The sequence below is a fragment of the Cucurbita pepo genome, chromosome LG14, assembly GCF_002806865.2.
Source record: "Cucurbita pepo subsp. pepo cultivar mu-cu-16 chromosome LG14, ASM280686v2, whole genome shotgun sequence".
Taxonomy (NCBI): Eukaryota; Viridiplantae; Streptophyta; class Magnoliopsida; order Cucurbitales; family Cucurbitaceae; genus Cucurbita; species Cucurbita pepo.
In genome coordinates this window covers 2,927,794-2,941,595 of record NC_036651.1, presented here as the reverse complement: position 1 = coordinate 2,941,595, position 13,802 = coordinate 2,927,794, and the positions used below count along the sequence as shown (strand labels likewise).

General features: G+C 33.7%; 2 protein-coding genes across 6 annotated transcripts; both read right to left on the bottom strand.

Moving 5' to 3' along the window:
• Positions 1-436: 436 nt before the first annotated feature.
• Positions 437-1,542, bottom strand: LOC111810231 (ethylene-responsive transcription factor ERF061-like). The gene has a single exon (XM_023696876.1). The coding sequence runs from the start codon at positions 1,410-1,412 to the stop codon at positions 483-485; it is 930 nt and encodes a 309-aa protein (XP_023552644.1). The 5' UTR covers positions 1,413-1,542; the 3' UTR covers positions 437-482.
• A 5,339-nt stretch (positions 1,543-6,881) lies between these two features.
• Positions 6,882-10,958, bottom strand: LOC111810229. 5 transcript variants are annotated; one of them, XR_002817386.1, is made up of 6 exons: positions 10,820-10,958; positions 10,561-10,713; positions 10,022-10,484; positions 8,718-8,845; positions 7,345-7,909; positions 6,882-7,145 (listed from the first exon to the last, which is right to left on the bottom strand). XR_002817386.1 is itself a non-coding variant. In XM_023696874.1 (5 exons), the coding sequence occupies exons 2-5, from the start codon at positions 10,636-10,638 to the stop codon at positions 7,448-7,450; spliced, it is 1,131 nt and encodes a 376-aa protein (XP_023552642.1). In that variant the 5' UTR covers positions 10,639-10,713; positions 10,820-10,958; the 3' UTR covers positions 7,162-7,447. The 5 variants fall into 5 exon arrangements, 2 of the variants coding, with proteins under 2 accessions (XP_023552642.1, XP_023552643.1); XR_002817387.1 differs by having other exon boundaries at positions 6,882-7,090; XR_002817388.1 differs by having other exon boundaries at positions 6,882-7,084.
• Positions 10,959-13,802: the final 2,844 nt, after the last annotated feature.

Genomic DNA, 13,802 nt, shown 5'->3' with positions numbered 1-13,802 from the left:
GGTCTACTCTTAGGGCCCAAAGGGGATGGGTCAGATCCAATAATTAATTATTTATTTATTAGTGACATTTTTAGTGAAATTTGTCATTTTTTTTGGACGAGAACATGAGATAGCACATCAATCGAAGAGATGAACAAAGTATTCATCACGAGGGTATGAAAACCTTTTTCTAGTAAAATTGTGAGGTTAATAGTGATGGACGAAAACAGATAATATCTACTGTCTATAGACTTAGACTATTACCGTGAATGAAACATGATATAATTTTCAAATTATAGACGGGAGCTTAGAGAAGTTACATGGGATGGTGTAGATATGAATAGGGCCACCTTTCCTTAACATTGTAGTGAATTAAAAAATAAAAAATAAAAAAATTATAGAAAAATCACTAATGATTGTAAACATAAATTTCAGTGTATAATTTTTATTAAATAGATTCAGAGAAGAAGAGAGGAATTTCATTTAATTTAATTTAATTTAATTTAATTTGCAAGAACTTCCCAGATTAAATCCGGATCAAAAGACGGCATCTTCGCTAATGAAGAATACCCTTCACAAACCCCTTCCCCCGCCACAGCCACCGCCGACCCGGACGACGACGACGACACCGGAGGAGAATTCTCCGACCTCCAAAACCCATCTTCTTCCGAAACCGCCGACGAACACACCATTTCACCTCTCCAACACCACTCCGCCGATACCGGCGACGGCGACGGCGACGGCGACGACATCGAAGAGGATGCAGAAACGGCGCCGTTTTTGGGATTCGATTTCTTGCTACTCGTTTTACCCCTTTCCCTCTTCATCTTCAAACAAATGGCTTGAATTTTGGCATCCACAGAGTGTTTCAGAGCATTCAATCGGCTACAATCAGCAAACCCCAAATTCCTAAAATCCTTCAAATTGGGAAAATTCAGCCTCGCATATTCGCCTCTCAGCTTGTACGCCGCCCTATCATAGGCATAAGCGGCAGCCTCCGCCGTGTCATAGGTCCCCAACCAAACCCTCATTCTGTTCTGCGGCAACCTAATCTCCGCAACCCATTTCCCCCAATGCCTCTGCCTCACTCCCCTGTACAGCTTCTTCTTCACCGCCCCCGGAAAACCCCCATATCCGACGGAAATTCCAACTGGGTGGTCGCGTTGTTGATGCTGCAGATTCGGCGACGAGCATCCATGGTGATTCTCTACGCAGAATTGGTGGACCAGATCTCTCTGACGGAGATACACAGAGGACCCCAGCGCCGGCTCCAACACAGGGGCGGCGGCTGCGGCGGCGGAAGGCAGACAATAGGAGAAAATAGAATCGAGAGTGTTGGTTGATTGACGAGATAGGAGGAGATTAGAGAGCAGAGTTCTGATGTCGGTGAGGTTCATGGAATTGCTCTGTTCTTGTCGCATTTTGTTGTCCATGGAGGTTTTTTCAGGTTTCTGGATTATTTTCCCTGAAAATGAAAAGATGAGGAATTTGGGTATAAAATGGCTGTATTTATAGGTGAAGACGGGAGGAGAAATTAGAAAAGTTTTAAACTTTATAACACCCCCACTGCCCGGGTTCGAAGATTCTGAATGATTTTTTTCCTCCTTTTTTCTGGCCTTGAACTGGAGTTATAGGTCATTTGTTGTTGAAAAGCACTTGAACTGGAGTCAAATGGCGTTGACTTTTTATAATTCATTTAATTAATCACTTCCATGATCTTATGGTCTCTTATTATTAAACCATTGTCACTAATTTTAAGAGAATTAAAATAAATAATAAAATCCTAGTAAGTTTTATTTTTTAAAAATCCAATCATACGGAATTCAATTTTAATTTCAAGAGAATATTCTAAAATAAATAAATAATTGGGAAAATAATAAAAAATAATTAATAATTGTTATATAACTTCACTTCTTGTACCTCACTAATATTTGAGTAATTAACTATAACTTTTATTATTCTAAGTTAAAATAATAATTGTTTTTTTTTTATATATATATAAAATAAAAAAAAGGATCCCGTGTGGTCCCCAATTTTTTTTTATCATCCGATCAGAATAGCTCCCAAAAGCTACTTTTCGGATTAAATGCCTATGAGAGAGAAAATAAGGAGAGAGACGAAAAAAAATCTTTTGAAGGCAAACGAGGATCCACTTTCACACGTGTCGTCACCTTATTGGATTCTTACTTTAATGTGATCTAATTAAATGGGTTGCCAACGTAAGTTTATATTTTGATGTTTGGTTTTAATTTTTAATTATGTTTTTTTTCTTCTTTTCTACAAGTTAAAAAAATCTTAGATTATATTTAGATTATTAATTTGTTATAAATTTTCTAATAATGGTATTTAATTTTTATTTTTAAAATATTAATAGGAAATAAATTAGTATTTAATAGATTTTAAACTCTATCCTAAAAAAAAGTAACATAAATTTGAAACAAATAGATAGATCCAAAATAAAAAAATTTTTCACAAAAAAAATAAATAAAACGNTAATTAATTCATAATCAAGTCTATCCAATACTAAAATTTATTTTTTTAATTTTATATTAAAATAATCGATGTCATAATGTTCCAAAACATGATAATATTACGTGCATTTCTTTTAAATAAAGAAAAAAAAAAACTCCCCATTTATATAAAATTTTGAAGCATAGAAAATATTGGTTTTTTAAAAATAGCAGTAAAATAGTAAAATAGTAAAACAGGGAAGTGTATTGGGTAAAAAATATGTAAGCTATTTTAAGGAGCTATGTGCATAATTGAGATTGGTAAATTAATGTCATTTAATTCAATTTTGCTCCACATGGTTACCTTTAATGTCGTCTATTTATTTCAGTTTCCAACACCCCATATGCCCATTACATTTTCATCTTTAAATAAATTAAAATTAACTCAAATATACATTTATTTATTTATCTTATTTTCTAATTTTAACACGGACAAAAGCCTTTATTTATGTATTTATTTCTATTTCAATCATTTCACACACTACTTACCTTTAATTTCTCTTTTTTTATTATTTTAAATTATATATATATATATATATTCAAACTTATATAAAGTTAGAGACGAAGTACATCATACTTCCATGTGATATGTTATATGCTTTTAAAATGATAGGTAACTTTCATTCTCGTCTTATGTATTTATTTTTTCCCACAAATAAATAGTTTCTAAATTCAATCTAATTACCATATTTTTCCATATATTTCTCAATAGCCACCACGTTGATTCAACTAAATTTCAACATTTAAATCTTCCCTCGTCTCAATTTTTATATTTATTATTATTTATTGTTTTCATAAAAANTCCTTTTCATAAATGATTATCCACATCTTTGTTAATCTTATTTTAATTTGACACGTGAATTTTTTGATTTAGTATATATATACATATACTACATTACCATTTATTTTATTTTTAGTTTACAAGCTAAGAGCTCAAGTTCATTTCTCTCTTCAACCGATGTCTATCTTAAGATCTATCTCCCTTTGAAGCCCAGTGTCACGGTCATGCTCGTCCAAGCATGTTGCCCATGGCCGCATGCCCATGACAAACCCAACCCTTTATGTCTTTTCATATTCTAGTGTTTTACTTTTGTATTTCTAGGAAGTATGACGTTTCAGAGATATGAAATGCCTCAGAATGTACTATAGGGGAATACGACTAGTTGTCAACTTCTCTCTACCCAAAGTTATATACTATGAGCCGTTGTTATTTCTCTCTTGCTTGCTTATATAACGTCTCTTTCAAAAATCTCTCTCTGTCCTTGTTTTCTAAAACCTTCTCTGAAAACCGAGGCCAGAGGGACGAGCATACGTCGCTTGGTCGTAGGCGATGCAAGAACAAATTGGCTTAGCTCACTTGTCATTGGAAAGTGAGTGCCGCACAATCGCAAGTCCGCTGTCATCAAAAGTGTGATTGTGACACCCAGCGTCCTCGCTAGCAATTGTTTCCCTCTACGGTCGATGAATTTAAAATGTTATATGTTAATATATATTTTTTTATAAGGTGTGGGGCCGAAAATAAAGAGAGTAGGGTGGGAAGGCATTAAAGAAGAAAAGGTAGGCGAAGGCATGAGGAAGAGGTGAAAGAAACAGCGCCGTGTTTCCAAATATCTTTCTTTCTTCTTCTGCTTCATCTCGTGAAAATTACAATTTTTTTAATAATAATAATAATAAAAAAGCTCATTTCATTCCATGTGAATAAAAGGTTTACAGGTAGCCCTTCTCAAAGTCAACCCTAAACCCTCCATGCCTCGCTGTCATATCCTCTCCTTCCTTCATTCATGTCTTGCATGGGAATGCTTACATCTTCCCACTTTTTTGGATACCCTACTTCTTTTCTGTAATTACATTATTACCCTCCAATCATACTTCTTATCAACTTATTATATCACTCATTACCTAACCATCTGACCCACTTCAACATTTCCTAACTTAACCACATCGTTTTATTGACATGATATCCTGATGAAGTTACGAAAACGAGATTTCATGTCGACGATTCTGTTGACATGACTATATTAAGTGCATAACTCTTATATCCATTATTAGGAACAATAGACTTTTATTATGGTATGATATTGTCGATTTTGAGTATAATCGACTATGATATCAGTTATTAGAGACATGGGTCTATGATATTGTCGACTTAACCATGTGGGTCTTATTGTAATTATGTAATGGTCGAACCAACTTTGGTTTGTATGGGTGTTGCATGGACGTGGATGAGTTGGAACATAATAAACTTTCCCGCAATCAATGCTTTAAACAGGAAGCTATGAGATTTGTTGAAATCATATCCCATTTAAAGCTACACATAAAAAGACAGCCCAATTTTTGTTGACTTTGCACCACAACGAAGAAGGAAAATCAAAATTTGTTGACTTTCAAAAAGCTTGTATTTCGGGAGGTTTTTGTCAAACAATCCGGCCGGCATCTGAGCCGACTATGCCTGTGGTCCCTGCCTTCTACACTTGACACGTCACCCTTTCCGCCGCTGTAAATCGGAGCTTTTTCGTGCCCCCACGTGTCACCTTAGCATACGCATGAACTCAGAATTTTTCTAAATCTCGTGAATGCCCTTTCCGGGACCTGCCCACGTGAAACCAAACTACACGGCGTCGTTTTTTTTTTTTTTTTCCCCTCTTTTTTATTTCTCGTGATATTTATTTTTGCTTTTTTGCATCATTATGACGTCATAATGACGGTAGAAAAATAAAGGCCAGCAGCTCACGTGGCCCACCCTCCAATGTCTCATCCCTTCGTAAGGCAGGTATAAGCTCACAAGTTTTGGGCTCCTATTCTTCCAACAAATAATAATAATTAAAATATTTATTCGTTCTTAGATGAACTCAAAAAATGGAATAAGATTTAGATTTTTAATTAAATTCAATTTAAACTATCTAACGAGCCTAGTCAACAATTTAGATAAAATAAACTTATTCACCCGGAACTATTTACGAATGTTTTATCAAATTATAAAAAATAAAATTTATCATTTTAATTATAAAAACTAAATTCTAATTTTATGCTTTATATCTTATTAAACTTTTAATATATACTCGGATTCATGGACGAAATGTTAATGCTTATCAAGAACGTAATCTAAGTGAGTGAGTTATTTATTTTGTAAATAGGATATATTTTTAAGAATTTTTTTTTTTTTTTTGGAATGAAAGGATATAATGTGGACACGTGTATGGCTAAGGATGGCTTGAAAGCAAATCATTCTCTTTATCTTTTGATATTTAAAATTGGAAAACATAAAGAAAAAACATTAAAGTCAAAATTAGGAAACCGACCATTTCAGATGATGAGATGGACTGTTGTCTGTGGATTTGAAACTGCTTTGACTTTTGACTTCCTAACGTAGGGTAGGGTAGGAAGGGGTAGGGTTGGGTAGGTTTACATATTTAACGCCGCTTTTATTTTTAACATTTTACCAAAATGTATATATATATATATTTTTTTTTAACTCAAAATACAAAATCACAAAATATTTATTAAGTTTGAATTTGATACTTTTTATTGTAGTATGTATTAATGTCTTAGAGATTTTTATTTAACCGAACATGAGTAGGAATAAGAGAGGGAGTAGAAACAGATTTCTTATTATGGGATATATGGGGCTAGGCGACAGGGATTATATTAGGTGGGTATGGGTATAGCGAAGGGTTCCTCGTTTCTGTCCCACCTTATTGATATTCTAGACTTAGAAATATAGAACGAGTGATGATACTCTTATATATATAACTAAAATAAGCCATATTACAATCAAATACGCTTATGTATATAACTAAAATAAGCCATATTACAATCAAATACGCCGAAAAGGGTAGAAGAATATAACATGATTCTTCTTAAATACTATCCAAAGTCTATTTTATTTGGTTGTATAAAACTAAATAGTAGGCCTACTTAACATTTAATATCATATCAATAGTTGCTATTTATAATATATATATCTAAAATTTCACAGCAATATACTTCTACAATTATGTTATTTTAAAAATGATTTAATGAAGACCTGATTAAGATTATTTTGTTTAATATTAAAAGAAATTTTGTTTCAATTTTCAAATATACTTGTTTAGAAAAGTGACAAATAATACTAAAAAATAAAAATAAAAATAATACAATAATACAATAATGGATAACTGCATTTATTTCAGTGAGGAAAACATCGCTTTCCTTCAAATGGGTTTCAGAGTTACCCTAATGCTACGGCCACTTCCTCTTTTGACTCCCAACTTTATCAATAATTAAAACCAAAATTAAATCACAGATTTAATTTTTTTTATTATGTTTTTATCCAATTAATTAATTAAGTAAACAGTAAATGTCAACCTAACTAATGTATTTTGAATGGGTAATTAAATAGAAATACCCAAAAAGCATAAAAAAGAATATTTGTAATCAATTTATTTAAAATAAATAAATAAAGTAACACTGAGTGGTTTGGTTGTCTTCCTCTCCTTCATGCCCTCGTTTATGGGTAAGTTTGACTGTAGCAGTGACTTAGCCGTCGTTTCATCACCGACGCCACTTGTAATTACACGTGGAGCTGTCTAATTGGGCCGTTTTTTCTTCCACATTGACTGTCACTTTTCATGATTTATAACCAACATCAGGCCATCTTATATGTAATTACAATCATCGCTGAATCATATTAAAATAATAACATTGTTAAGAGATACGTTGATTGATAATAAAAGTAATTCATTATGACATCATGAGGTTCTCATCCACCACATCCTTCTCCAATCCAATAGCCAAAGGAAGATGTTGGATGCAAATACAATAACAATCATATGCTTGTTGGTTTAAAATGACAGGAAAAGGGTAGAGATGAGTGTACCTTGAATGATGAAATCCCGACCGAAAAACCCCAGATAATCGGTATTCTGCATTCGAGCGGTTTCTTTCTTTTGTGTATGAATGTGTGAAGCTGACACTGGTGGCTAATCTTTCCAGCTCTCCTTATTCAACCGTCGTGAGGCGAGGCCCATCGACGAACGACTTGGAGTAACAGGCAGGGAAGGTTTGTGTGGTGTGTCATCATCCCAATTGTCATCCCAACTGTTTTCCCATCCGTCGTTATTGTCAGCAACGGATTTACCTCCAATGGAAATAGGGAGCTCCATGTCCAGCCTTTGGTATTTAGAGTTGCTACTTGCAAAACTTTTACGACGAATGCTAATGAACACTGAAGCAGCTGCAAATGTCAGAATTATAGCAAAAGCTGAAAATGCAATAATAGGTGGCTTTGCCAGGTAGCTGAACCGTGAGGACTTGGGAAGATTATCAGAATCTTTGGCAATATTGAGTTCAACAAGATCCCTAAAATCAAGACTACAACGGCCGCTACCTGCAGTCAGAATGATCGCCTTTCCATCTCCACCATTGCTGACTGAAACTTTTACCTACATAATTTGATTACTTGGATGTGTAGATTAAGATGAAACTCTAGCACATATATCCTACAATTAGCTAAACAAATTATACAAGAATCTAAACTATGTACTTTGAAGACATTATGTAACATGATCAACGAAATAGATGTGATCACTTATTGGATTCAAATATGGGGATAATTTGTCGACTATTTATTCGATGTTAGCTGGATTGTCAGAGAAGCATAAGACCAGTCTGACATAAAAAAATGTATACAAAGTTCTGGTTATTCTGACCGACGGGGTAACTGGTGCAAGAGGCAAACCAAGTTATCATTATCTTCTTTAATGTGTCAGAGATAATAGAAGAGTCTTGTACAAAGTTCTTTAATGTCATTTTCAACGAAAGTGTAGTACAAAGAATTTTCACCATGTCTTCTTCCCCTCAAATTACTATATGTCCTGCGCATAATTCACTCATNTCACCATGTCTTCTTCCCCTCAAATTACTATATGTCCTGCGCCATAATTCACTCATAAGCTTGTCTCGCAGTTTAGCCAATGTTCTAAGGTTAAGTGCCCTACCCACAATTACAATGCCTGGATTGGAGAGATAGCTTGGTATTTTGGAAGTTCAGATACAAGAACGATCATCACAATACCTAATGTTAATGTCCTTGGGAGCTTAGGGAGGATGTCTTATCATCCGTCTTTTTTGGAAGACATGATCGGGGGTTGGTTAGTCGTTAATCTTTTCATTAAATAACAATCATCTAACTTAAACAGCTAATTATTTAAGGTTTAGTTTTCTTAAGCATCAAATGTAAGGGTCAAATACCTTTTTATCTTCTTTCTCTTGAAGTTGAACTTCACTCTGCTCCAGATGAACAAAATCGGGCGCAGAAATTTTCACAGTAAGAGGACCTGTTCCCTTGTTCTGGATTAGCAACGAAAGTTGAGGAGATTCTGCAACATTGTGTTCGAAAATATACATTTATAAATAGATATGATTCATAATCTAAGATCTTTACTGTGATGGAGAGCACTAAGAAAAGGCAAATACAGCTGCAAGATGTTAGGTTCATGGATAGTAAGAATATGTAAATTTCAATATGTAGCAAGCCCATTATTTTATCCCTAAAAGTCCAAAACCAATATTCTTAACATACATTTAGGGTTCACTACACAGAAACCCCAATCATTTAGAGATCAGATTTGATATTGCCCTAGATATCAATTGGTTGCTGCACATTCATTGTGGGTACCCAGATGCCAATTAGTTGAAGGAAACCAACATCAAAATTCGAAAGATTTTAGTTGGCTAGATAAAATTGGTTATTATTCAGATTAGAAGTTGGATTGGAAAATGATTCACAAAGGAAAACATTGAAAGAGAACTATCAATCACCACCTTTAACAAGTCCATCTATGCTTTTGGGTTGAATCCATGGAACTTGAAGCAAAAAAGTTCTCCTAAGAAAATTCTCCTAAGACTTCTATCCATATCCATAATTGTGCGAAATGATGCAGCTGATTTAAGAGTAGGGCAAATTCATGGCCAAACAAGCGAATTCATCCTAAAATTAAGAGAAAACTCTCTAGAACAAAGTTCTATATTTCAAGTATGATTTCAAAACATCCTTTACAAATCTCACAAGTTGCTATTTATTAAAGAAAATAAAACAAATAACTCTTTAAATCCATAATACTAATTAAGCACTAATTAATCTAAACTAATGTTAATTATCTAACGACTCACCCTTGGAATTTCACCAGGTGTTGAAAATCCAAATAGAATAATAACTATGAATATTCTGTAAAAGAAAATCTATAACTTTTAAAATTGGGGGGAATTAGAACAATAGTTGGTGTCTAACGCTAAAGTTATGCTGTGATCAAGATTATATAGGCTCCTATCCCACCTAGCAAGCCCCACATTTTAAATCAAGAACATGGGAACCTACTAAAATCATAATCACATATTCAGACTAGGGATATAAAATAATAGCAAAATTTCAGAGAGATTAAAGAACGACCGCTTGCAGAAATATATGGGGCAAAATGCATTAGAATAGTTACAAAAAACAGGTGAGAGTGCCATATTAGAACGAAAATTAAACTCAAATTGTTATAAATGCATACCATTTCCTGGAACTCGTAAGCAAGCAACAAGCTTATTTCCCTCATCAGTGCACTTATTTGATGAACCACAATCCTCACCCGAAGAGCCATCCTTTGTTTTCAATGCTGAAGTTACCAAATTGCCGTCCTTCTCACTATTCTTAGACGCTTCTTTCGAAGCTGAATTATCTACTGGCTTCCCCTTCTCTTTCTCTCCCTTATTCTTTCCTTTCTCAACTAAACCACCGTCACTCTTTACTTTATTTGCACCTTCTTCCGATGTTGTTTCACTTTCAGGATCCTTCTTAATTTTATCCCCGCTGCTCTTAACACCCCCGTTTGAGACGCTTACTTGGTGTTCATCCTTCTTTTCCTTACCAGCAGAAATAGAATTGAGAACCTTATTAGAACCAGTGTCCTTGCTTGCATCGTTTACTTTATTCACTGTTTTTGAATCTAGACTGGAGTTCGCAGTTTCTTCCACCTACATTCAAATTCGTCGAGATGCTAAACAGAAATGGAATATTCAATCCTACAAAATCGAAATGAACCTCTCGTACCTTGGAATCAACGAAGCTGCAGTAAAAAATTAGCAACGCCAAAAAGAATCCAACCGAAATGCGAAACAGAGTCTTCATAACGTCAAAGGTAAAAGAACAACAAGATCTCTTCCCTTTGCACCAACATCAAACCATAGTTCCTAGAAACAGAAACTAAAGTAAAATCATCAAACACCATGGGTCAGCTAAGTAACTAAAATCTACAAGAAAAAATGGACAGTAAGTTGGAATCAGCGGAGCAAACTAGGACATAGCTCACCTAATTGAAGACGCCAAATGATTCCATGGCTTCGTTCGATGATCCATAAGCTCTCACCCTCTGCTTCTGAAAGAAGCAAGGAAGAAAGGTGAAGGAGCTCGATCGTAGGGCTCAAGTTCAACTGCAATTTTGAAAAGTATCTGAAGAACACAAGGCGAAAATGGCTTCCACTGAAGTCAATGCTCACAAATGGAATCCCATTTTCGGCCCAATTGTAAATATCACAAGTGGGCTTTACAGAGTTTGTGATGGGCTGCAAAAATGCTTGCAATGTTTCCAAAGTTTTTCATAATATTAAAAATTTTATTATTTTTATTTCGATTTTACCCTTCCATATTTTAGATATATCATGGTATATAATAACTTTATCATATAAATTAATCATGCATATAAAATATAACATTGGTATATTAACATTCATAATGAAATATATTGATGTCATTAATGTTAAACGAACACGACTCTCCACAATGATATGATATTGTCTACTTTGAATATAAGCTCTCATGACTTTGTTTAGGCTTCCCAAAATGCCTCAAACCAATGAAAATAGTATTCCTTGATTATAAATTCATAATCATTCCCTATATTAGCGGATGTGGGACTTTCATCATCCAACACCTCTCCTTGAACAAAGTACACCTCCCCTTAATCGAGGCTCGACTCATTTTTCTTTTGGAGTCTTAGTCATTTTTTACTATGCCTTCGAGGGGGCTCGACTCATTTTCTTTTGGAGTTCTTTGTTCAACATTTGAAAATTTACCAATCTATTGACACGACTATGTTTAGGGCATGACTCTGATACCATATTAGACGAATACGACTCTCTACAATAATATGATATTGTCCACTTTGAGTATAAGCTCTCGTGACTTTAATTTGGGCTTTCCCAAAAGGCCTTAAACCAATAGAGATACTAATATTTGATTATAAACTCATGATCATTCTCCAAATTAGGTAAGTATAACTTTCATCCTCAAACAACTCATGGAAGACCATAAAATTAATAAATCTGGTGGCTGTCTTGAATTGAGAGAAAAAAATTAAAACATCCAGCGGCTGTTGACTGTGACACAAGGCTGTGAAACTGCGGTTTCATCTTTCGTCACCACGTGGCGTCGTTTAAATGGTGGTGATGCATGGAGCACGTGCACTGAACAGTATCATTTCGAGAGAACATCACGTGGAGGGCCCCACCCTTACTGACAGAATACACGTGCTTTCACATTATCATAATTTGATGGTCCATTTAGAATGAAACACGTGTCAACCCATCCCCATGCAACGGCGCTCCAACACTACCTTTGTGACTCCTGTAAATGACACGTATGAAAATTGTTTTTCTTATTAGTTAAAAAAAAAAAAAAAAAAAAAAAGACTTCTTTTTTAACGGCGGACCTTTCAGTTCTGACAAATAGAAGCCATTGCGTAATTTGGCTGTTCCCGTCCGCCGACGGAACGCGACAAGCAACCCATCGTAAGCCGCCACGTGTATCACGCCCCCCTGTAATTTGCTAAATTTACAAAGATTACCCTTTTCCCCAAAATTTCGGATACCCCATTTTTAATTTTATTTAACTTAAAAGGCAGAATTGCAATAAATATAATTATGTGGGCTGTACTGCAATTAACAGCCCAAAAGTTAGCTTCCCCACTCACTCGGTGACGTGTATTATTTGAGTTTCATTTTCAATAAATTATATTATAGGATCAAGGATAAGAAAATTATTCAATGTAATTAGTATTAATATCTATCCAATTAATATATTATTTACATCCTAATTTTTATTCGCATGGGCATTCTCGGCATTTCATTATAATTACTATTTTTATAATGTATTGTTATGGAATGAACTTTCTACCCAATATCTCACTTTACGAAGATCTGCCAATATATTTGCTAATAATTTAATAGTTAAAATACCATTTTGTCCTTGTATTTTTTAGTTTTATTTTAGTCTATATNTTTTAGTCTATGTCGTTTCAAAAGTCTAATTTTAAATATTTAAAAAATATATAATAAATCTTAAAACTAAATTTAATTATTTTACTTAATAAATATTTTTGGTACTCACTGGTATACAAATTTTCACTCATTTATTTGATTTATTTATAATTTAATAGGTAAATTTGAGGCTAATTAAATATTAATTATATTTTTAATGGGGGGCAGAAAAGGAAAAGAAAATTAGTTGTTGTGGGGAAGCATCCAATTCCTTTATTGGGTTTATGGTTTTATTTATTTATTTATTTATTGTTATAATAAAGAACCACACCTTCCATGTTTCCACCACGCTAAATTCCAACCAAACCCACAATCGTCACTGTTTTTATTATTTCCTCTACCTTTTAGGTCCCATTATCGTGTATCATGATTTATGAACTTCTTTTATCATAATCATATATATATATATCTATATCGATTTTCTAATAGAAATAAATACCAAGGTAAATTATTATTATTATTATTATTAAACAAGAAAGTTGACATATTTAAATATACGCTAAACATGTATGTACGTTATTTTCAACTATCTTAATTACTCACGAACTTAATACTAACTTTAGCTTTATAATCTTTGTTTCTGACCATATCTAGCTAGCTAGGATAAATTTTTTTCCTCTCGGTCTATAATTCCTAATTTCTTTCGTACTTGACCCTATGAATTCAATTAACGTCTATAGTTTTTGTTGTTACCTTACCATGGTTAATTATTATTTTTTTTTTAACATAATTGTGGTATGGCATTTTGAAGAGTCGATATTGCGGCATGCAATAATAAGTGCTAGCATTGACCATTGTTACTTCCAAGACATAGGCATGGGATGTAGAGTATTAAAGACACTGTCTAATAAAGACTCCTTCCATTATTATTTAAATAATTATTTGGGGAAGCATGCATTTTATTATTTAAGCAAAAATATTATTTTCTTTTTTAAATGATATTGTCGTTGACTCGGTCAACCTATTCCAACTCAAAAA

Excerpts from the sequence above, each read along its gene's own strand:
- LOC111810229 (XM_023696874.1), bottom strand. The coding sequence starts at position 10,638 with ATGAAGACTCTGTTTCGCATTTCGGTTGGATTCTTTTTGGCGTTGCTA. Across the intron at positions 10,485-10,560 it reads GCAGCTTCGTTGATTCCAAG|GTGGAAGAAACTGCGAACTC; the intron begins GTACGAGAGGTT and ends ATTTGAATGTAG. Across the intron at positions 8,846-10,021 it reads CTTACGAGTTCCAGGAAATG|AATCTCCTCAACTTTCGTTG; the intron begins GTATGCATTTAT and ends ACAATGTTGCAG.
- LOC111810231 (XM_023696876.1), bottom strand. The coding sequence starts at position 1,412 with ATGGACAACAAAATGCGACAAGAACAGAGCAATTCCATGAACCTCACC.